General features: G+C 44.6%; 1 protein-coding gene across 1 annotated transcript in view; it reads right to left on the reverse strand.

Annotated features, from left to right (window-relative positions):
• mst1 (macrophage stimulating 1) overlaps positions 1-22,476 on the reverse strand; it is a 113,320-nt gene that overhangs the window by 58,145 nt on the left and 32,699 nt on the right. The window contains exons 5-7 of the mRNA XM_073072564.1: positions 17,744-17,886; positions 4,907-5,027; positions 111-229 (exon numbers count right to left, since the gene is read on the reverse strand). Of these exons, the coding sequence (XP_072928665.1) occupies positions 111-229; positions 4,907-5,027; positions 17,744-17,886 (383 nt within the window). The remainder of the gene's footprint in view (positions 1-110; positions 230-4,906; positions 5,028-17,743; positions 17,887-22,476) is intronic.

The raw sequence follows: 22,476 nt of genomic DNA on the forward strand, positions 1-22,476 counted from the left end.
TGCATTCCATCCCACCAAACCTCCCATCCACACCCCCATCTTTAACCCATTAAGAATAAGCACCATCAGAAAAATAGATTGATCAGTCTAATTCCTTATAGGTTACTTACTACACTTCTGTATGTTGCAGTATTCACGCTCCACGTCAGGATCAGTTGTATAACACCAGGGTAAGGGTGAGCCATCGGGATTCCGACAGTAATTGTCATCCAAGTTCTTTTCAGGATACCTTAAATCAACAAGAAAGGAGATATAACAGATATTACCAATTGTATCCTATCTGTGCTGCGAGGAGATGATTTACCATAACCCTGCTACTGCAAACTTGAGCTGGGATGGAAGGATTAACCTGCTTGACTTTTACCCGGATTTGAAATCAGTCCACATTGAAAGCCTGTTGTGTGGCCCTTTCCCTGGCACTGTTCCTTGATGTGGTGGACAAGCAAGTTACTCTAATGAATGTCGGAGCTATCCTGATACCAAGGAGGACAACCCAGAATTCCAGCCACTTTGCCTTTGTACACTAGTCCCTGTTGCATTCATTGTGTCCTTCTATGCTTTGTCTATCCAAGTGCCTGTCTAAATGCCCCTTAAACATTGTCACTGTATCTGCCTCTACCACCTCCTCTGGCAGCTTTCTCCAGAAATCAACTCCTCTCTGTATGGAAAACTTTCTCCCCAGAACCCCTTTGAAAATCCTTCCTCATAACTCAAACCAACTTGCTCTTGACAACCCTACTACAGGAAAAAGACTTCATTTACAGTATCTACCATATTTATACCTTTAATCATTTTATGTATCTATGAGGTAAACCCTTAGCCTCCTTCATCGGCTGATATGGAGTGGAACTATAGATTCAGGCCATAGACTTGTACAGATAATTCAGATTCAGTTTATTGTCATTTAGAAACCACAAATGCAATGCAGTTAAAAAATGAGACAACGTTCCTCCAGAATGATATCACAAAAGCATATGACAAAACAGACTACACTAGAAAATCCACATAACGTTTGGCAATCCCCAATCCAGAGTCTGGAAAGGCTGCTGTGTATTAATATCACGCTACCGTCTTAGCGCGTTCCCCGGAAAGGAGCTCCAAATCCACCAGACAAACAAGACCAAAAACTAAAGCTACAAGATCTGCACAAAACCACATAGTTACAACATATAGTTACAACAGTTCAAACAATAGCATAATTGATAAATAAACAGACTATGGGCACAGTAAAAATAGTCCAAAGATGTTAAAGGACTATAAGTTCAAAAGAAATCACCACACAGTTTCCACAAGTCCCCAGGGTCCCAACAGACTCGCCATCCCATGCAGGCGTCAGAAGGGAATACCCCCGCTATGGACTTCCACGGCGCTGCCTGACCCAGCCTCGCAGACGCAGCACACAACGAAAGCTCCGTCGAACCCAGCCTCATAGACGCAGCACACACCGAAAGCGACCTGACCACAGTGGACTCCAAGTCCGTCGAACCTCTAAGACAACGACTATCCCCTCTGACACAGCTTCTCCGAGCACCAACCTCTGCCGAGCTTATTAAGACAGCCCCGCCAATGGCCATTGGCAACGCGACCCCGAGGACTGGGGGCCTGTTCTTCCCAGCAGAGTCCCGGGCCTCACAGCAGCAGCAGCAACGAAGAAGGTCTTCCTGGAGATTTCCCAATGTTCCTCCCACGTCCATTTTCAATCGATTATGATTGCGCACGGCACCCCACTTCACAAATAACAGATAATCAGCTCCGGAGTGGCCGCTGCAAGCTGCATCGCGCCGCCATCTTGGATAATAATGCCTTTGTTACAAAAGAACTCAATGAATCTAGACTCTAGACTAGCCAATATGCCAATCTGTTCTAGAGCTACCTGCTCATGTAGGATGATGTGTTAATTCCAGGGTTAGAGAAAACTCTTAATAATAAATTGTGTAGCACCAGTCCTCTAGTATAAAGCGGCTAATATGGAGAACATACTTCAACATTAAAAACATAAGGAATACAAGTAGTTGAACTAGTCAGCTCCTTACACTGCTCCAGCATCCAATATCATTTTTTACCTCACACCTCCTTTGAGATCAGATACCCCTTTGAATCCTATATTATCCAAATAACTATCTGTTTCTGTCCTGAATATACTCTGCGACCCCTCTCCATAGTCTTTGGAATGCAGAGACTATCCAAAGATCTACCATCATCTGGGAGAAGGAATCATCTCTCATCTCCACCCTGAATGGCAGCTACTTATTTTGATCAACACACACAAAATGCTGGAGGAACTCAGCAGGCCAGGCAGCATCTAGGAAAAGAGTACAGTCGACATTTCCGGCCAAAACCTTTCAGCAGGACTGGAGAAAAAAGCTAGGGAATACATCTAAAAGGTGGGGGAGAGGAGAGAGAAACACCAGGTGATGGTGAAACCTGAAGGGGGAGGTTGAAGTAAAGAGCTGGGAAGTTGATTGGTGAAAGAGACAAAAGGCCATGGAAGAAAGAAAAGGGGGTAGGAGCACCAGAGGGAGGTGATGGGTGGGCAAGGAGATAAGGTGAGAGAGGAAAAAGCGGATGGGAAATAGTGAAGGAGGGAGGGTGGGGGCATTACCGGCAGTTTGAGAAATCAATGTTCATGCCATCAGGTTGGAGGCTACCCATACGGAATATAAGGTGTTGTTCCTCCAACCCAAGTGTGGTCTCATCGTGACAGTGAGGGCCATGGATGGACATATCGGAATAGGAATGGGAGGTGGAATTAAAATGGGTGGCCACTGGGAGATTCCACTCTTTCTGGCAGATGGAGCGTAAGTGCTCGGTGAAGTGGTCTCTCAATCTATGTCAGGTCTCACCGATATTCAGGAGGCCACACTGGGAGCACCAGATATAGTAGATGACACCAATTGACTCACAGGTGAAGTGTCGCCTTACCTGGAAGGACGGTTTAGGACCCTGAATGGTGGTGAGGGAAGAGGTATTTTGATATTGGGACCCTTGATTCTAGATACTCCATCATTGCTGCATATGGCCTGTCCAACTCAGTAAGATCATAAAATATTTCAGTGAGATCAACTCCAAATGATACATTAAATAATCTTCTAAACTCTAGACAGTACAACTCTAATCTCTTCTCATTACAAGAAATCCTCAACCTGGGATCAGGTGAATGTTTGCTGCACTCTGTTACAGGTGCATCCTTTCTCAAATAGGGAGACCAGATCTGTAAGAATACTACCCACAACTGTCTGTTTCTAAAATCTAAACAGTGCAGTAGTTTGCCAATATGAGTTTGTCAGGGAAGGATTGTCACTCTAAAGGCTACTCCTTAAAGTTTCCTATGACAACTCATCTCTCAATCACAGGTCTTTCAGCCTCACAAGCCTGTTCAGCTGTTTACCAGGATCAAGTACTTCATCTCTTTTTATCAACCTTTACAATATGCTGTAGCTAATATCTTTATTATCCTCCACAATCCTTTCCAGCAATATTCTACACCCTACCAGTTCCTTGCTGCTCACTGCACCTTCTACCAATCACCTTACGTTCATGATTAGTGTTGGGAATGGAAGATGTAGCACAGGTTGGTGTAGAATATTGAGGCTGTAGCCAGACACATTGGGAGAAGAAGGATTCTGCTTTGTATCCAGTGAGCTGAAGGTGCTTGATGGTGAAGTTGGCCCTGCTCCAATAGAAAACAGAGCTTCTACTTGAGCTTTCAACACCAACAAAACCATCACCATTTCTTGGAATCAACAATCACATAATATACAAGAGAGATCCTGTTGAGATTCACAACATGTAGAGGAAGCACCAATTCTCAGCTGGGAAACTCCAGTACCAGGTGAGAACATTAGAAGAAGACAAGATCCCATGGTGTGCTGCCTTGCACACATCAGCTAAAACTGAAGTCCAAACAAAGGTAACATGGGTCTGATATGGAAGGGAAAGAAGGTGTTACTAGGCTCCCTCCCTCCACTGCATTTTCCAGTGACCTAACTGCAGGTTCCTGGCACTTTCTGCCACTTTTTCAAGACAGCTTTGGAAATAGGCCGTGGCATCAGTGGATGTAAGGGACATTGATTACAACCTGACATTGATTAGAACACAAAACGTTACAGCACAGTACAGGCCCTATGGCCCATGATGCTGAACCGACCTTTTAACCTATTCTAAGATCAATCCAACTCTTCCCTCCTGTAAAACCCTCCATTTTTCTAATATCCATGTGCCTAAGTGTTTCTTAAGTGCCTCAAATGTATTTGCCTCTACACCACCCTGGCAGGGCATTCCACACACCCACCACTCTCTGTCTAAAAAGTTACCTCTGACAACCCCCATACTTTCCTCCAATCACTTTACAATTATGTCCCCTCTTATTAGCCATTTCCACTCAAGGAAATTGTCTCTGACTATCCACTCAACCTGTGCCTCTTATCATCTTGTACAGCTCTATAAAATCACCTCTCATCCTCCTTTGCTACAAAGTGAAAAACCCTAGTTCATTCAACCTCTCCTCATAAGACATGCTCTCTAGTCCAGAGAGCTTCCTGGTAAATCTCCTCTGCATCATCTCCTAAATTTCTATATCCTTTCTGTAATGAGGTGACCAGAACTGAACACAGTATTCTAAATGTGGTCTAACCTAGGATTTTATAGAGCTGCAACATTACCTCACTGATTTTGAACTCAATCCCCCAACTAACGAAGGCCAACACACCATACGCATCTTAGAAACCCTATCAACTTGTGAGGCAACTTTGAGAAATTTATCAATGTGGACCCCAGTCCCTCTGTTCCTCCACAATACATTGTGTATGTGGTAGATCAATAGATTGGAGATGGTGAATCCAATAATATCCACACTTCTCTGTGATAATCATGTTCGTGTTTTGAATCTGAACTTGGTGTCACGCACTTCTCTGGCTGGTACTTGTGTTCATGAGGATAATTGAGATCCCAGCGCTGACACTCTCGTCCACTTGCTGTGTGATCCATGAAGCCAGCGTAATCCTCACCGTTGCACATCACACAAACATCTGAGCAGAAAAACAAGAAACACGCTGATGAGCATTCATTTAGGAGCTTCACGCAACCTCCTTGTGACCTTCCTCTCATCATTCCCATTGCACTGACTTGGCAAAGAGACAGCAGATGTCTCCAATCAAGGTTCTGCTTTGACCTGCATTTCCTATCACACAACAAGATAGGGGACTCACCATGTGAATCATTGAATAATTGAAGCAGGAATATGGAGCAATGAAAAAGTAATAGGATGGTTCCTCTACTCACTCCACCCTTCATATTCTGCTATTTAAACATGATTTTTTTCACTTTTCCTCTCCAATAGGGTCACTGAGGAGAAATGTTGATTCTGTCTCTTTGTCCAAAGATGCTGCCTAATCTGCTGGATGCTTCCAGCAATTTCTTTTTATTTTGATCAGGGCTTAAGACCCCTGTTCTTCATCCACCACTCTATAAAATCATAGATTATCTGACCTGTGGCCTTACCTGTAGTCTAACTGATTCCATAACCCTGTCATCCAAACATCCGTTTCAGGCTTGATTACATGGATCTGAATTTTTCAGATGCCTGAAGTAGATAATTTCAGATTCTGAAAAAAAATCTCTAATTCCTCCCCAACTTAAGTAGCATACCATTAAGCCTATCCCATCTAGTTGTAGGCTCCTGCAACAAAGTAAAAATGTTTAGAGCATCAAGCCTCCTCTGAATGAGATCTCTTCTAATTCTTCTAAATCTCTCAGGAGTACAGGCCTGATCTGCCCACTTGTTTCCTCATTAGACAATACTTCCATCCAATGGATCTATCTAGTGAATCTATTCTGCTATTCTTTTAAAAATATAAGTTTGCTGATGACACCATTTTTGGCAGAATTCAGATGGTGACGAGGAGACATACAGGAGCAAGATAGATCAGCTGGTTCAGGTGTGTCATTGCAACAACCTTGCACTCAACATCAGTACGACCAATAAATTGATCATGGACTTCAGGAAGGGGAAGTTGAGGGAACATACATCAGTCCTCATTGGGGGATCAGAAATGGAAAGGGTGAGCAGTTTCAAATTCCTGAGTGTCAACATCTCTGAGGATCTATCCTGGATCCAGCATATTGATCCAATTACAAAGAAGGAAGGAAGGCTATGTTTCATTAAGAGTTTGAAGAAAATTGGTATGTCACCAAAGACACTCACAAATTTCTGCAGATGTACCATGGAAAGCATTCTAACTGGTTGCTTCATTGTCTGGTATGGTGGGACCACTGCACAGGGCTGGAAAAAGTTGCAAAAAGTTGTAAACTCAACCATTTCCATCATCCAGGACCTCTTCAAAAGGTGATGCCTCCAAAAGGCAGCATCCATCATTAGGGAACGGGAACTCATCACCCAGAACATGCTCTTTTGCTCATTGCTACCATTAAGGAGGTGGTACAGGAACCTGAAGATACACGTTCAACATTTCAGGAACAGCTTCTTCCCCTCTGCCATTAAATTTCTGAATGGAAAGTGAACCCATGAACACTTCCTCAGTATTTAAGTATTTATTTAATTAATTTTAATATATACTTCTTATTGTAATTTATGGATTTATTACTATGTATTGTAATGTACTGCTACTGCAAAACAACAAATTTCACAACATATAGCAGTGATGTTAAACCAGATTTTGATTCTGATGCGGATAATTATATATTCCATTTAAATAGGAGGCTAAACCTGTGAAGAGTACTCCAGGTGTAATCTCACCAATGCGCAGTATTTTCTTAGCTTTCCATATCATTGTACTAACTGTAAAGCCTAACATCCACTTAATTCTTAATTACTTGCTGTTCATGCTTGCTAACTTTCTCTGTTTCTCAAACATATATCTTTTTGAATGTCAGCATTCAATAGTCCCATACCATAATACTGAGTTTTTCCATCCCTTGCTCCAATATAGACAACCTAACACTCCCTTATTAAATGTCATCTCCCATATTTTTGTCCATTTACTAACATGGTTGTATTTCTTTGCAGAAACTTTGCGCTCTTCTCACATCTTAAAAAGATTAATTGGCAAAACTTGGATATACAACATTGCTCTTGGTTCAAATCATTAGATTATAAATTGCTGATCCCTCTTGCCCACTACTTGTTACAATTTATCACTTGAAGTGGTCTTTCTTTTTTTTGTCTATTAGCAAATCTTCCCTTTATAGTTCAATATTTTCCTCAATTTCATGTGCCCTGAACTTGTGCTGTAATTTTCATGTGGCATTTTTGGATATCTGCTAGGTCCCCATTATCTACTGACATCCTTAGAGTGCTAATAGTGTCATGGTCCCAACTGACAATTCCCCACCTTGCCATTATCTCATGGATTGTGCCTTAATTCCTGTCAGCTGATTCCCTATGATTGCTAGTCCCATTAATTACCGCACACCTGGTTCCCATTAGCAAACATAGGATAAAACCCAGGCGTCACAGCCATGCTTTGCCAGTTCGTTGGTTGACTCTAGTGGGAGTAAACATTGTTTCCTGATTCCTTAGGACTGTCAGTTCTAAGCTCGACATCAATTCCTGGATACTCTACATAAACCTTATCTCTGTGTAAAGACTCTCCTGGATACCGGTTCCCCATTTGCGATGGTGCTAACGCCTCACGTCTCTGCCTCCGCGCCTGTGTCCTGCACTTGGGTTCATCCTCAGCCCCGTCCTTGCAACAGAATGAACTGGCCAAGAATGAACGCAGTGGACACAGACCCTGTGCAATAGGCCCTCATCAGCCAGGGCTCCCTACTGGGCGTACATGATCAACTGCTTGGAAAACCATAGAACCATAGAACATTACAGCACAGTACAGGCCCTTCAGCCCTCCATGTTGTGCCAACCCATATAATCCTTTAAAGAAAGTACTAAACCCACACTACCCCATAACCCTCCATTTTTCTTTCATCCATGTGCCTGTCCAAGAGGCTCTTAAATACCCCTAATGTTTTAGCCTCCACCACCATCCCTGGAAAGTCATTCCAGGCATTCACAACCCACTGTGTAAAAAAACTTACTGCTTATGTCTCCCCTAAACTTGCCTCCCTTAATTTTGTACATACACCCTCTAAGTGTTTGCGAAGCTGATCTATAAACCACAACCACAATCAAGAACAGATCCAATCAAACAAACAAAACCGGTCAACAAATATCCCCATGCAACACCCCAGAACGCCCACAGAGATAACCGAGAATATCCAATGCTTCCCCACATCTATCAACCATTCTCCGATCCAGTGCCTCCATATCAGCCCACCATCCATCCACACACCCGGAAATCCCACCACTGACACCTCCCAAGGAGTCCGACCATATCATTTCCAATCAAGTGCAGTCCACCAATCCTGTCTGTAAAATGTCATGAGAGATCTTCGTGCCCTGTCGGAGGATGTAAAGAAGGTCAGTGAGCAGGTTGTCTGGGTAGCCACTCCCCTTACTCCTTCCCTTCCAAGAACTCAGTCTGACCAAACCGCACAACCTGGGTTGGCAATACCATCACCTCGAGAGCTGTACGTACCAGAACCAGCACCCTACGCTGGGGACCTAGGGAAGTGCCGAGCCTTCCTGCTACAACGCTCCTTGGTTTTTGAGCAATAGCCACGTACGGACACCTTGGACAGATCAAAAATTGCATACATCATGGGGCTGTTACGAGGGGATGCCTTGGCATGGGCCACCGTGATCTGGAACAACTGACCAGAACTCTGTTCCTCCTTGTCCTGCTTCGTCTCTGAAGGTCTTTGAATGGCCCATTCACGGTAAGGATGCCGCTAAGCACTTGCTAACTCTCTGTCAGGGTTCGTGAAGCATAGCCAAATACTCCATCAAGTTCTGTACATTAGTGGCCAACACTGGGTGGAATGACGAGGCACTATGGGAAGTGTTTTGACAGGGCCTCTCAGATAAAATAAAAGATGAATTGGCAGTGAGGGATGACATGGAGAGCCTGGACTCTGATCTCGCTAACCACCAGGCTAGATAATCAACTTTAAGAGTGTCTGAGAGAAAAGACAGGTCACCCCGTTCCTTGGGTCATCCCACAGCCTGTTTTACAATCTGCAACCAGCCCTAACCTCTCTCTCCCTTCCGCTCCTAGCATAGCTCCCGCTCCGACCATTCTGGTGAGTCAGACGACACTCCCTTCAGTCCCCAAACCTGGATGCAGATCCAGGCTACCGTGAATTACCAAAAACAGTCCCTGCTTCTCTCTGCCTTGGTGGGTTCCAGTGCTGAGGGAAATCTGCTGGACGAGGACATAGCCACCCAGGCCAGAATACCTTGGGAGCCGTTAAGTACCTCTCTGGAGGCCTGGGCGTTGGACGGAAAACTTCTGGCTCGGGTTACCCACTGTACGCCACCCTGACCTTGATTCTGTCCAGAAATCATTGAGAGAAGGTACGATTTAATCTCATCCATTCACCTCAAGACCCTATAGTTCTAGGATACCCCTGGTTGAACCACCACAATCCCCACATCGACTGGTCTACCGGCAGGATAGCCAGCTGGAGCCCATTTTGCCACGCCATCTGTCTGCAGTCAGCTCCATCCCCTAGGGAGGCTACCGCGACCTCGCCTGCCTTGGAACCCCTCGACTTATCCAGAGTTCCCGCAGAATACCACAACCTGGAACAGGTATTCAGCAAACAACGGGCTCCCTCCCTGCCTCTGCACTACCCGTATGACTGCGCTATCGACCTTCACCCCGGGGCTTCGCTACCCACCAGTCGCCTATATAACTTGTCCTGACGTGGGAGAGAGGCCATGGAGAAATACATTCGTGAATCTCTCGCAGTGGGCATTATTCAACCCTCATCTTCCCCAGTGGGCGCCGCTTTCTTCTTTGTAGAGAAAAAGGATGGGTCACTTCATCCCTGTATCGATTACCAAGGCCTAAACAACATAACTGTCAAAAACAAGTACCTCCTGCCCCTCATTAACTGGGCATTTGAACCACTTCATGGAGCCACCATCTTCTCAAGGTTGGATCTTCATAGCATCTACCATCTAGTCAGGATAAGAGAGGGAGACAAGTGGAAGACGGCACTTAATACACTATTAGGCCACTTCAAATACTTGGTCATGCCGTTTGGCCTCACCAATGCCCCTGTCATTTTTCAAGCCCTAATCAATGAGGGACTTTATTAACCACTTTGTGTTTATTAACCTAGATGACATCTTGATATTCTCCACCAGCCTCCAGAAACGCATTCAGCATGTCCATCAAGTCCTGCAGAGACTGTGAGAGAACAAGTTATTTGTGAAGGTGAATTCCACGTCCCCTCGGTCAGCTTCCTGGGCTACATCATCGAGAGCGGGCAGGTGAGGACAGACCCCGAGAAATCCAGGCGGTGGAAGAATGGCCTAGGCCCGTGACCCGCAAGCAACATCAGCGGTTCCTGGGGTTTGCTAACTTCTTTCACTGATTTATTGGGGACTACTGTAGGGTGGTGGCACCGCTTCCCCGACTTACCTCACCTACAACACTGTTTTGTTGGGACTCCGAAGCTGATTCAGCATTCACTGACCTGAAGAGGCATTTCACGACCGCTCCCACCCTGGTCCAACCGGACCCCTCCCGCCAGTTCATTGTAGAGGTTGACGCCTCTGACTCTGAGGTGGGAGCAGTTCTGTCCCAACGATCAAGTCCAGACCAGAAGCTTCATCCCTGTGTCACCTTGTCTCGCCGTCTATCCCCCGCTGAATGAAATTATGACGTGGGGAATCAGGAATTACTGGCGGTCAAGCTAGCGTTGGAGGAATGGCGGCACTGGCTAGAGGGGGTGGAACACCTATTTATTGTTTGGACTGATCATAAGAAACTTGGATATATCTAGACCACCAAACGCTTGAACTCCCACCAAGCCCAATGGGCATTGTTTTTTGGATGATTCAAGTTTACCCTCACCTACCGTCTGGGGTCCAAGAACGGGAAACCTGACACACTCTCCCGGCAGTACAATTCCAAGGAGGACATTTCCAGCCTGGAGACCATCCTCCCACCATCCTGAGGCCCAACGGGATGACCCTGATCCCAGCAATGGACCCGCCAATCGCCTTTTTGTGCCTGATTTCGTCAGGTCTCAGATTCTCCAGTGGGGGCACACGTCTCGGTTCGCCTGCCACCCCGGCAGTGATCGGACACTGTCTCTCCTGAAAAGGCACTTCTGGTGGCCTTCCATGGATGCAGATACCCCTTCCTATGTCTCAGCATGTTCCGTCTGTGCCCACAGAAAAGCCTCCCACCGGCCACCTGCTGGATTACTTCATCCCCTACCTGTCCAGGCTCATCCTTGATTGCACATCGCCCTAGATTTCGTCACCGGTCTACCCCCTTCACACAGAAACACCACCGTACTCGCCATGTGTAGACCGCTTCTCCAAGACAGTGCATTTTGTAGCCCTCCCTAAACTCCCTTCGGCACGAGAGACCACAGACCTTCTCGTCTGCCATGTCCACTGCCTCCACGGAATTCCTGCGGATATCGTCTCCATTCGGGGTCCCCAATTCATCCCGTAGGTATGGAAGGCCTTCTGCCAAGCCCTGGGTGCCTCGGTTAGCCTGTCATCCGGCTTCCACCCACAGACGAACGGGCAAACAGAACGAGTCAACCAGGACTTGGAGGCGATGCTACAACCAACAATCCGTCTACCTGGAGTGCCACTCGCGTGGGTTGAGTACGCCCACAACTCTCTGGTTAGTACTGCCACCAGATGATCTCCCTTTGAATGCTCCCTTGGGTACTAACCCCCGCTGTTTCCCGCACAAGAAGAGGAGATTGAGGTACTGTCGGTTCAGGCCCATATCGGTCGATGCCGCAAGGTTTAGGAGGACACATGCATGGCTGTGCTCCGATCAGCCGATCACAACCAGAGGATTGCCGATCGCCATCGGACTCCGGCACCTGAATATCGACCTGGGCAGAAGGTGTGGCTATCATCCAAAGACGTTCCTCTCAAAAACGAGCCTAAGAAACTCACCCCTCGCTTCCTGGGACCTTTCGAGGTCGAAACTATCATCAACCCCACAGCAGTCCCACCTAAGCTACCAAAAGTCTATGCACGTCCACCCTATATTTCACGTTTCCCAAATAAAACCCGTTTCCATCAGCCCCTTGTGTCCTCCGACCGAAACCCCTCCACTCGCCCGAATCATTAACGACCATCCGGCATACACCGTCCGGCGGCTACCGGATGTGTACAGTCGGGGCGGGGGCTTCCAATACCTGGTCGACTGGGAAGGGTACGGCCCAGAGGAGCGTTCCTGGGTTCCCCGCTCCTTCATCCTGGACCCCTCCCTCATCCAGGACTTCCATCGGGACCATCCGGACAGGCCTGGAGGACTGCCAGGAGTCTCCCATTGAGGGGAGGGTACTGTCATGGTCCTGATTGGCAATTCTCCACCTTGCCATTATCTCATGGATTGTGCCTTAATTCCTGTCAGCTGATTCCCTATGATTGCTAGTCCCATTAATTACTGCACACCTGGTTCCCATTAACGAACATAGGATAAAACTCGGGCGTCACAGCCATGCTGTGCCAGTTCATTGGTTGACTCTTGTGTGAGTAAACCTTGTTTCCTGATTCTATAGGACTGTCAGTTCGAAGCTCTGCATCATTTCCTGGATACTCTACTTAAACTTTATCTCTGTATAAAGACTCTCCTGGATACCGGTTCCCCATTTATGATGGTGCTAGCACCTCAGGACTCTACCTCTGTGCTGGTGTCCTGCACTCAGCCTCGTCCTTGCAACAAATAGATTTGTTAAACATGATTTCCTTTGCATAGAATTATGCAGACTCAGTCTAATCACGTGAGATTTTCAAAGTCATCTCTGCTCACTAAGTTAATTTTGGATTTCAGCAACTGATTTCAGGTGAAATAGCCTGTAATTCATAGATTCCTCTCTCCCTCATTTCTTGAATCGTAGCATTTTAATTACTGTTTCAAAACTACTATGAGCTTTCCAGAATGGAGTTAATTTTGGAAGGTACTTAACAATGCATCCACCTTAGTTTAAAATCTTAGGATACAAAATGACTGCCTTTTCTCAAATAATAATATTTTTTCTAAATTTCTCACTTTCTTTAAGGAGATTAAGTCATATGACATGCTTGCCTTTATTAGAGAAGGCATTGAGTTCAAAAGTTAGGAAGTTATGTCGCAGCTTTATAAAACTCTAGTTAGGCCACATCTGGAATATTGCACAGAGTTCTGGCTGTCCCATTATAGGAAGGATGTCAAGGCTTTGATAAGGGTACAGAAGAGTTTTGCCAGGATGTTGCCTAGATTAGAAGGCATGTGCTATAATGAGAGCTTAGACAAACTTGGGTTGTTTTCTCAGGTCCCGATGAAGAGCTTCAGCTTGAAACCTCAACTGTTTATTGCTTCCATTGATGATGGCCGACCTGCCGAGTTCCACCAACATTTTGTGTGTGTTGCTCTGGATTAACTCTGCAGAATCTCTTGTGTTTCCAATTATAGTTTCACTTGGATCAACTACTTTGTCCATCCCTGAGACACTGCCACCAAGTGGCACTACCATAACTCATGGTCACTTAACATAGTGTCACTGGCTGCAAGGAGATCAACCTTCAGAAAAGAAGTAAAACTCTGAGTTGAAAATGTCTACCTCTAAGATCCTCTTATTTATCAGAGGTCCAATGACCTGGTCATTAGATTCTATCACCTTTCCGAGCTGAGAATGAATGATGATAGATGGACAATAAAGAGTGGTTGAATGACTTTGATGTTGCTGTGAAAGAGTGTATACTTAATACATTCCATATTGTATAAAAGGTAGGAGTGAAGAGCTGCGAGGTAATGTTACAGTTCTATTAAAACCCTGGTTAGGCGCATTTGGAATATTGTGTTCAGTTTTGGTTGCCTCATTATAGGAGGGATGTAGAAGCTTTAGAGAGGATGCGGAGGAGATTTACCAGAATGCTGCCTGGATTAGAGAGTATGTATTAAGAGGACAGGTTGAGCAATGAAAGGCAACTTGATAGAGGTGTACAAAATGATAAGAGGCATAGATCGAGTGGATAGCCAGAGATTTTTTCTTGGGTGGAAATGACTAATACCAGGGGAAATAATTTTAAAGTGATTGGAGGATACTATGGTGGGGGTTAGCGATAAGTGTTTTTTACACTGAGAGTAGTTGGTGCAAGGAACACTCTGAGACAGATGGTAGTAGAGGCAGATGTAAGGATATTTAAGAAGCTCATTTTAGGCACATGGAAGCCAAAAATATGGAGAGCTGTGTAAGAGGCAAGAGCTGGATTGATCTTAGAGTAGCTTATGTTTCACTTGTGAAAGCTATTTATCTGATGCTATGTCTGCAGCTTCAGCAAGTACGTTTTCATTGAACCTCTGCCAACCAGTCCTCATGCATATGTCAATAAACTCAAATGTTGACTGATTAACCTGAACATTTCGTTGATTATTCACAGCACATATTATTGTGTAACACAGGCGGTCACTTGGCCCTTTGGGCCTATGCTGCTGCCTAAGAGGGCCCATGATTAATTCCACATCCCGACACTTTCCTACAGCTAGGCAATTTGGTCTGCTTTTCAAGAAAAATCCTTCTGGAAGTTTCCACAGAATTGGCTCTCACCACCTGTTCGGATGTGACACTCTGGTTCTCAGTGTTATGATCCCAGCCCCTCCTTTGTGAGAATCGCAAGAGCCCTATTGAAGGGGGGGTCAATGACCCAAGAGAAGAGAGAGATACGTGCGGTGTCCCTCGTTTCACAGCGAGGCATTGTGACTGTGGTCATTGTCTCGTGGAGACACCTTTGTGAATTGGGAACTGTACTACATGTATACCCTCGGGGCAACGGGGGTGGAGAGACGGAGAGAGATTGCATCATCCCAACCTGATTGACATCTGAGACCACGTGAGTTCAGATAAAAGAGGGGTTGTAAAGACTGCCCCCCAGACGCACCAGAAGACACGCTAGAAATCCTGTGACAGCGTTTGATAGCGACAGCCGGTGAGGAGGTTCGTGTGCGTCTTTTCCTTGCCTGGGATTGGCGACCTCACCACGAAATAACGGCTTTAGCTACAGGAGAGGCCACAAGTGAGCGGCCATTCCCCAACGAGACTCCGACGGATCGAACTCATAAAGGTTGGAAAAAAACCCGCCGGGTAACTGTTTCATTCAATCTCTATCTCTCTCTCTCTAACAAAAGTGCACCACCGCGACCCCCCAAAAGACAGCAGCTGGTGGAACTGCAGTGAATGCAAGAGACTTTTAGGTATACAGCGGACAATATATATATTACCCCTAGACAATGATAGAGCTTATTTCTTATTGATTATTACTATACCTGCGCTTTAGATTGAGTAGTGATGACGTATGTTATCTGAATGTTTGTATTAACCTTACTTTTGTGCCCCTTTATAAATAAAAACGTTTAAAAATGGTACCATCAGACTTCAGCGGACCTCTCTATCTTTGCTGGTAAGTGATCCAGTTACGGGATACTTAACAACGGTAACACCTCCTTGTCTATCCTCCAGTTCTACTGATTTTCTCAAATTTGAAAACACTTTTTATTTAATTTCATATTTCTGAACACTAAGTCTCCCTTTACTCTCTTAGCTCTAACAAGAACAATGCTGCCTCTCTACGTACGTCCTCTCCAGATTACAAACAGCCAACATACGTACAGCCTGTACAATAACAAGTGTATGGGAGACTGAAAGAATGGAATTGTCAGCTGCTGTGGGTTGCAGGCATCTTCCACCACCTGGGAACTCAGCAACCACATTTCTGACTTGCAAACTGTCACCTGGGGATGACCTGTGCTCTCCAAACCTCCCCCAATCATAGTACTTTTCAACTGAAATAAAACTGGAGAATGCTGGAAACATTTAGCAGGTCAGCAAAGTGAAACAGAGTAAACTGTATAGATGAAAAGACCCTTCATCAAAACTAATGATTGGAAACAGAACCTGTTGAGTGAGTCTGTTAAACATCTCTGAAGCCTTGATATCATTTCTAAAGCACAATAGTCAGAATTGGATACAATATTAATGTCTAACTATTATTTATAAAGGGAAAGTTTTAGGAATAGCTTCTTCCCTCCCACCATCAGATTTCTAAACTGTCCATGAACCCATAAACACTATCTCACTAGTTTGCTCCATTTTTGCACTACTGATTTATTTTTTTATATATTTCTTTTGTAACTTACAATATATTTTATATATTGCACTGTACTCTTGCTGCAAAATAACAACTTTCACAGTTGTCAGGGATAATAAACCTGATTCTCATTCAAAGTAACAGTTCTGCTTAGAAGGTCATGAATGAATGATACATGATAGAAAATGGGGACACCTCTTTTTCCCTTATTTGGGAGAGAGAGAGCCTGTGATATGCCGAATACCAGGTGAATGGGTAGTCTTTGGGGTACTGCAAGTCTGTATCTTTATTGATGCTTTTCTGCATGCTTGAGTGCTCGATGGGGGTCACCGATTTTTTTTTGCTGGTGGGGGGGATCATTGCTTTGTTGCTGCTTATGAGTGGGAGGGGGAGCTGGGGGGGCTTTGGGGTTCTAACATTTAACTGTCATTCATCCTTTGGGGCACTCTTCTGTTTGTGAAGAATGGTTGCAAAGAAAAAGAATTTCAGGATGTATATTGTATACATTTCTCTGCCATTAAATGTACCTTTGAAACTTATATGGAACATTATGCTATAGTGTTCAGGCAATAAAAGAGAGTTAACTTACATTACTAAAAGTGCTTTCATGGCCTCAGATGTTCATTGTGCCTAACATTACATTAAGCACTAAAATACTGTTGTGATATCAAACTACATCAGCGAATTTGCACTTATTTATTTAGTTTTATTTAGAGAGACAGTGTGGAACAGGCCCTTCAGGTGCAATGAGGCACGTAGCCCAGCAACCCACCTAAATAACCCTAGACTAATCACAAAACAATTTACAATCACCAATTAACCTATTAACTAGTATGTTTTGGAATCTGGGAGGAAACCTGAGTGCCTGGAGGAAACCCACATGTTCACGGGGAAGATGTGCAAACTTCTTATAGATGCCATCAAAACTGAACTGTGAAGTCCAGTATCCTCTGTAGCACAAACCACTATGCTACTATGGCGCCAATTGATACGGTTCTACAAAAAGTAACAGAATTAATCACTAGGACCATGTGCATTGGGGAATAAGTATTGAACAAGACAATATCGCATCTGAAAGATAATGCTTTTGACAACACAGCATTCTTCTCAATATCACAGTGGAAGCACAAGGCAGACTCTGCAGAGAGGTTTCATTTAGAGGTTCAAAAAAACTGTGCCCAGCTTGACACAAACATTCTTAATGTTGAGGAAAAGATAAACTACTCTTAAAGATTCTGTCAGCCAGATGGTTATGCTTCTGTACTATAATTGCAATTAAATCCCTCAGGTCAGTTTGCACCATTCTTAACTCTGTGTACAGTGAATTCATATTCAAGAACAGCAATGATCAGAAAATTGCTCTGCATGAACGCATAAATCCGTAAGACCATAAGGCATAGGAGCAGAATTAGGCCATTCGGACCATAGAGCCTGCTCCACCCTTCCATCATGGTTGATTTATTATCCCTCTCAGCCCCTTTCTCCACTGAAATAGCTAAAAGAGTCGAGGAGTGCTCTGCATCAACGCTTTCAATTCTGTTAGGAGCAGTTTACCCTGGTCACATCTTGCGATGCCACAGTCCTCCAGTCGAGTGTTCCAGTCCATAGTGTAGCACCAGGGGCCAGCCAAATCGTTGTCAGGGTTGCGGCAGTAATTAAGATCCAAGCCTTTCTCTGGGAATTGACTGGGTGAATTTCTGTAAAGAGCAAAATTCCAGTCACACATCAGCCTGATCCAACAAGTGCCATTAGAAACTCAGTGGAATAGTTAGGTCAAGTTAGCTAAGGAAACGCTTGAAACTTTTTCAAGGATCATGGGAGGACAAGTTAATTCACTATATTCATTTACGTGTATAGTGGATTCGGGTTATTTGGGCCAATGGTTAATCAGGGCAGCCACTTATTTGAAACAACTCTTAAAGAACAAAAACTAATCGAGAAAATTGCCAAGATTTCCTTTGCTTATTTGAGACACTATGCCAGTAAATTGAGGCAGGAGACTGTTGCTGAACAGGTTCTAACTAGCGTCAGTCAAGTGCACTTCTGTGGCTGTTAATGAACAGTTTTTGAATAGTGTCAGTTGCATGTGTTTGTGTTCAAAAAGCAGTGATTTTTGTCACTGATAGTTGGCAAGAAATAAGCAGTCAGGCAACTCAGAACAGTCTGGTTTACTGCAGTTTCAAGCATTCAGACTTGGAGATGCAAGAAATGGCTGGGAGTGAAAATAAAACAGTTTCACAACTTCAACAAGTTAGAAACTATAAAGAATTTGAAGGTATCAATCATCTTGAATGTTACAATAAAAATGAAGATTTGGAGTATGCAATTGTTGATAATATTATATGAATGTAGTCCATTATCTGCACTAGGTATCTGTGCTGATTTTCTTCATTACACTGGATGATTCCTCCGTCAATAACTTTTAGGAATTATCACACAGTTTATAGTCCTGTAGTACTATTGGTAGTGTTCTAATTTATTCTGTTTTTCATTTTAAATATATAATTTTGTCTTTTTGTCATTTTTGTCAGTTTGTCTTTTTTTATACCTTTTAACTATTTCTATGAAAATTCGTCTGATGGGGCAGCCGCATATTTGTGCCAAAATGTACTGGTCCCGATGTGTCCCAATTAAGCAGAATCCTCCGTGTATATATTGTATTTACATGTATTGGGAATTCATTGTGGTGTGTTGGTCAGGGCGCAACATGCAACAAAAAACAACATTCAACAGTTATCAATAAAGAAGGTTATAAAATATCAAGAAGTATATTAAAAAAGGCTTATAATGTTAGTTTAACAATGAATCATAAATAAAAAGTGCTTAAATACAGTATTTACAATGTAAACAATAACTGCTGCCTTTTCACCATTGTCATCATTTTGAACATTCATATTATGTCCTTGAGGATGCACAAAATGATCTGGGGGGGTCAGAGGGTGGGGTGGGGGGTGAGCAGGTGTTGTTGCTTTCAGGCAATGATATGAAGGAAGTAGGACAACACCTCAGCTCATGGGTGATCAACAGTCAGATGTAAATGCTGTTTCCGTCCCTACACCATATGACTAGTGCTCTACAGCAGGAGATTTCAATAATGAACTGGATGAGGTGAGGCCATTCATAACCCCGCTGGTGAGGAGTAATGTAGAATTGTAAGTCGGTTCTCTTGCCTCGAGTCACCAGTTAGTGTGGACCAGGGTTCAAACCCTACACCTTCTGGCTCACTTTTCCATTCAAACAATTCGAAGTACATTTATTAGCAAAGTATGTATGCAGTATACGATCCCACAGACAGCCACAAAACAAAGAAAGCCATGGAACCTGATCAAAGAAAAACATCAACACTGTGCCCTTCCCCACGCGCAAAAGACAAATTTCTTATGTTTTCAGTTTTCCATTCCCTGCAAAACTGAAAATACCAGAACTGTGCAGTAGTGGACCTCTCACTTTACAGAGAGGCACCACTGAGTTGTAGACTGAAGGAGTTCATCAAGTACAGATGTGAATCCCAGGCCAAGTGCCTGTGCTGATTCGGAATGGTAGGAGTGGGGAAACTGGGATAAAAATTCAGGAGAGGGTCAGGGGTGTGGTCAGCAAGGTTCTACTGTTGTCACTGCACCCGTACCACCTGGTTCTGCATTTCTTTCAACAAACTATTTTTTTGTGACAACCTTAGTTGGTAAACAGTTTACGTGTTTACACAGTTTACGTGTGGTAAAACTGACTGAATCATGCCAAATCTCTCCTTTGTTTAAGTCCTAGACCAATCTGTCCTCTTTTAGAACATACATAAAGTTTGGATCTTGATAGGGAGACCTATACAGTGCCCTACCTAGAGTTGCAATGGCGTGTCAGGACATGGAGTATTGCAGATTTGTGTAACAGAGGGGAGGAGAGATTGGAAGATGTTGTGGGAAAAAATCTCAGGAGCAGCAGACAGAATAGATCAGGCCGACTCAGAGAACTGCTTCAGACTAAAGGGATTTATTACATGATATCATGGAGAGCCCAGACTCCTAAAGCAGAACTCCGCAGCTCTGCTCAACAAAAGATTACACTCATATTTATAGTCAAAATATACATGACAAAAGCACTTTCTCACACAAATAGAATAGAGAAATTTCACAACATGTTCTAAGCGATAACACGAAGCACTAATCAGTTTAAAAGTTATTCTGCCTGCCGTGTTAGGGCAGATTACGGAAATATGAGTTCAGAGAAAAACAAGTTCCCACATCCTTCTTAAAGTACAAGCAAGCATGGGAGTCAGTTACTAATAGCTAGGTACGGTTAGTTAGTCGACAATTTACAAAGAACAGACAGTACTGCTGTTATGGCAGAAATGGCTCCTGAATCAGTAATAATGCTTTAAATTTTCTTCCACAGTTGAAAGTGCTTTTGTCACAACAGGTTGGCAACGAGGATGGGATCCTCAATAACAGCAGGATCCAAAAAAGAACCCTAGGCGGAAAAGGAGAAGCAAGACAGAAAGGTGAACACAAAGTAAACTGCAGATGCTGTGGTCAAATTAACACGTACAAACAAGCTTGATGAACTCAGCAGGTTGGGCAGCATCTGTTGAAATGAGCAGTCAATGTTTCGGGCCAAGACCCTTCATCAGGACTGAAGAAGGAGGGGGCAGGGGCCCCATAAAGAAGCTTGTTAAGATAGAAAGGTGCCTTCCAAGTTGGGAAGGAGAATCAGTCGCCTAGCTGAAAGGGGGAGACAGGTGTCCTGGGTCCTAGCTGAAAGGGGGAGACAGGTGTCCTGCGTCCTAGCTGAAAGGGGGAGACAGGTGTCCTGCGTCCCAGCTGAAAGGGGGAGACAGGTGTCCTGCGTCCTAGCTGAAAGGGGGAGACAGGTGTCCTGCGTCCTAGCTGAAAGGGGGAAACAGGTGGCCTGTCTCCTAGCTGAAAGGGGGAGACAAGTGTCCTGCATCCTAGCTGAAAGGGGGAGACCGGTGTCCTGCGTCCTAGCTGAAAGGGGGACAGCAGTGGGGTGTTTGCGCCTTCCAAGTTGGGAAGGAGAATCAGTCTCCTAGCTGAAAGGGGGAGACAGGTGGCCTGTCTCCTAGCTGAAAGGGGGAGACAGGTGTCCTGCGTCCTAGCTGAAAGGGGGACAGCAGTGGGGTGTTTGCGCCTTCCAAGTTGGGAAGGAGAATCAGTCTCCTAGCTGAAAGGGGGAGACAGGTGGCCTGTCTCCTAGCTGAAAGGGGGTGCTCGTGGGAGTACCAAGGTAGCTACCAATTTATTCCGTGACCTAACTCAGAGACTTGTGGAAAGACAGAGGAAACACACCAGTGAGCGCTCATTGTGTACATAGTGTGAATAAAGAAACTTTGTGCTGTCTTAACTGAAATTGAAATCCTAAACAGGAAAAACGGGAAGTGCAAGCAGTCAATCGGCTGGCGCTGATCCTGCTAATAAACCGAAGAGTTCCAGACGTAAGGCGAAGGCTTTGAACACTCAACTGCAGGTAGGAAAAAGACCACCAAAAAAGATTGAAAAGATAAAACGGCACCACCAGCAAATAGGAGACCCCTTAGTCCCGCCTGGATACCCAGCGGATATGATAATCAGAGAGACTGGAGATGATTGTTACGCGGTAACATTCAGCAGTGATTTGCATGAGTGGTCGCATGGGGATTGGCTACATGGGGAAAGTTTTAATTTGAGACTAATCCAGCACTGGGAGGATGCCACCCAAAATGGGGACGGTGACCCAAATTGGGATGCTGATTACATGTAAAGACATTTTAAACGATGTAGGAGGTGGCTAAAAGACACCAACCTCCAAAGAAAAAGGAGATTAAGCAGCCTGAAACAGAGAAGGCTGGGGTTGAAACAAAACCTGCCACAGGACTTTATCCACAACTCCCCGTACCAGCCAGTGCCCCATTGGCATCCAATAATGAAGTAGACGATTTAGTAATGACAACAACTGCCTTGGGACAACCCACGCCCATGCCAGAAGTTCAGGCACCTGACACCCCCAGGGGAGCAGACATCACTGTAACGAGTGAAGGGACTCAGGAAAGAGGAACTGAAGCTGAGGGAGCTGATACCCCCAGGGGAGCAGACATCACTGTAACAAGTGAAGGGACTCAGGAAAGAGGAACTGAAGCTGAGGGAGCTGATACCCCCAGGGGAGCAGACATCACTGTAACGAGTGAAGGGTCTCAGGAAAGAGGAACTGAAGCTGAGGGAGCTGATACCCCCAGGGGAGCAGACATCACTGTAACGAGTGAAGGGACTCAGGAAAGAGGAACTGAAGCTGAGGGAGCTGAT

Source organism: Hemitrygon akajei, chromosome 19, assembly GCF_048418815.1.
Source record: "Hemitrygon akajei chromosome 19, sHemAka1.3, whole genome shotgun sequence".
NCBI classification, from domain to species: Eukaryota; Metazoa; Chordata; class Chondrichthyes; order Myliobatiformes; family Dasyatidae; genus Hemitrygon; species Hemitrygon akajei.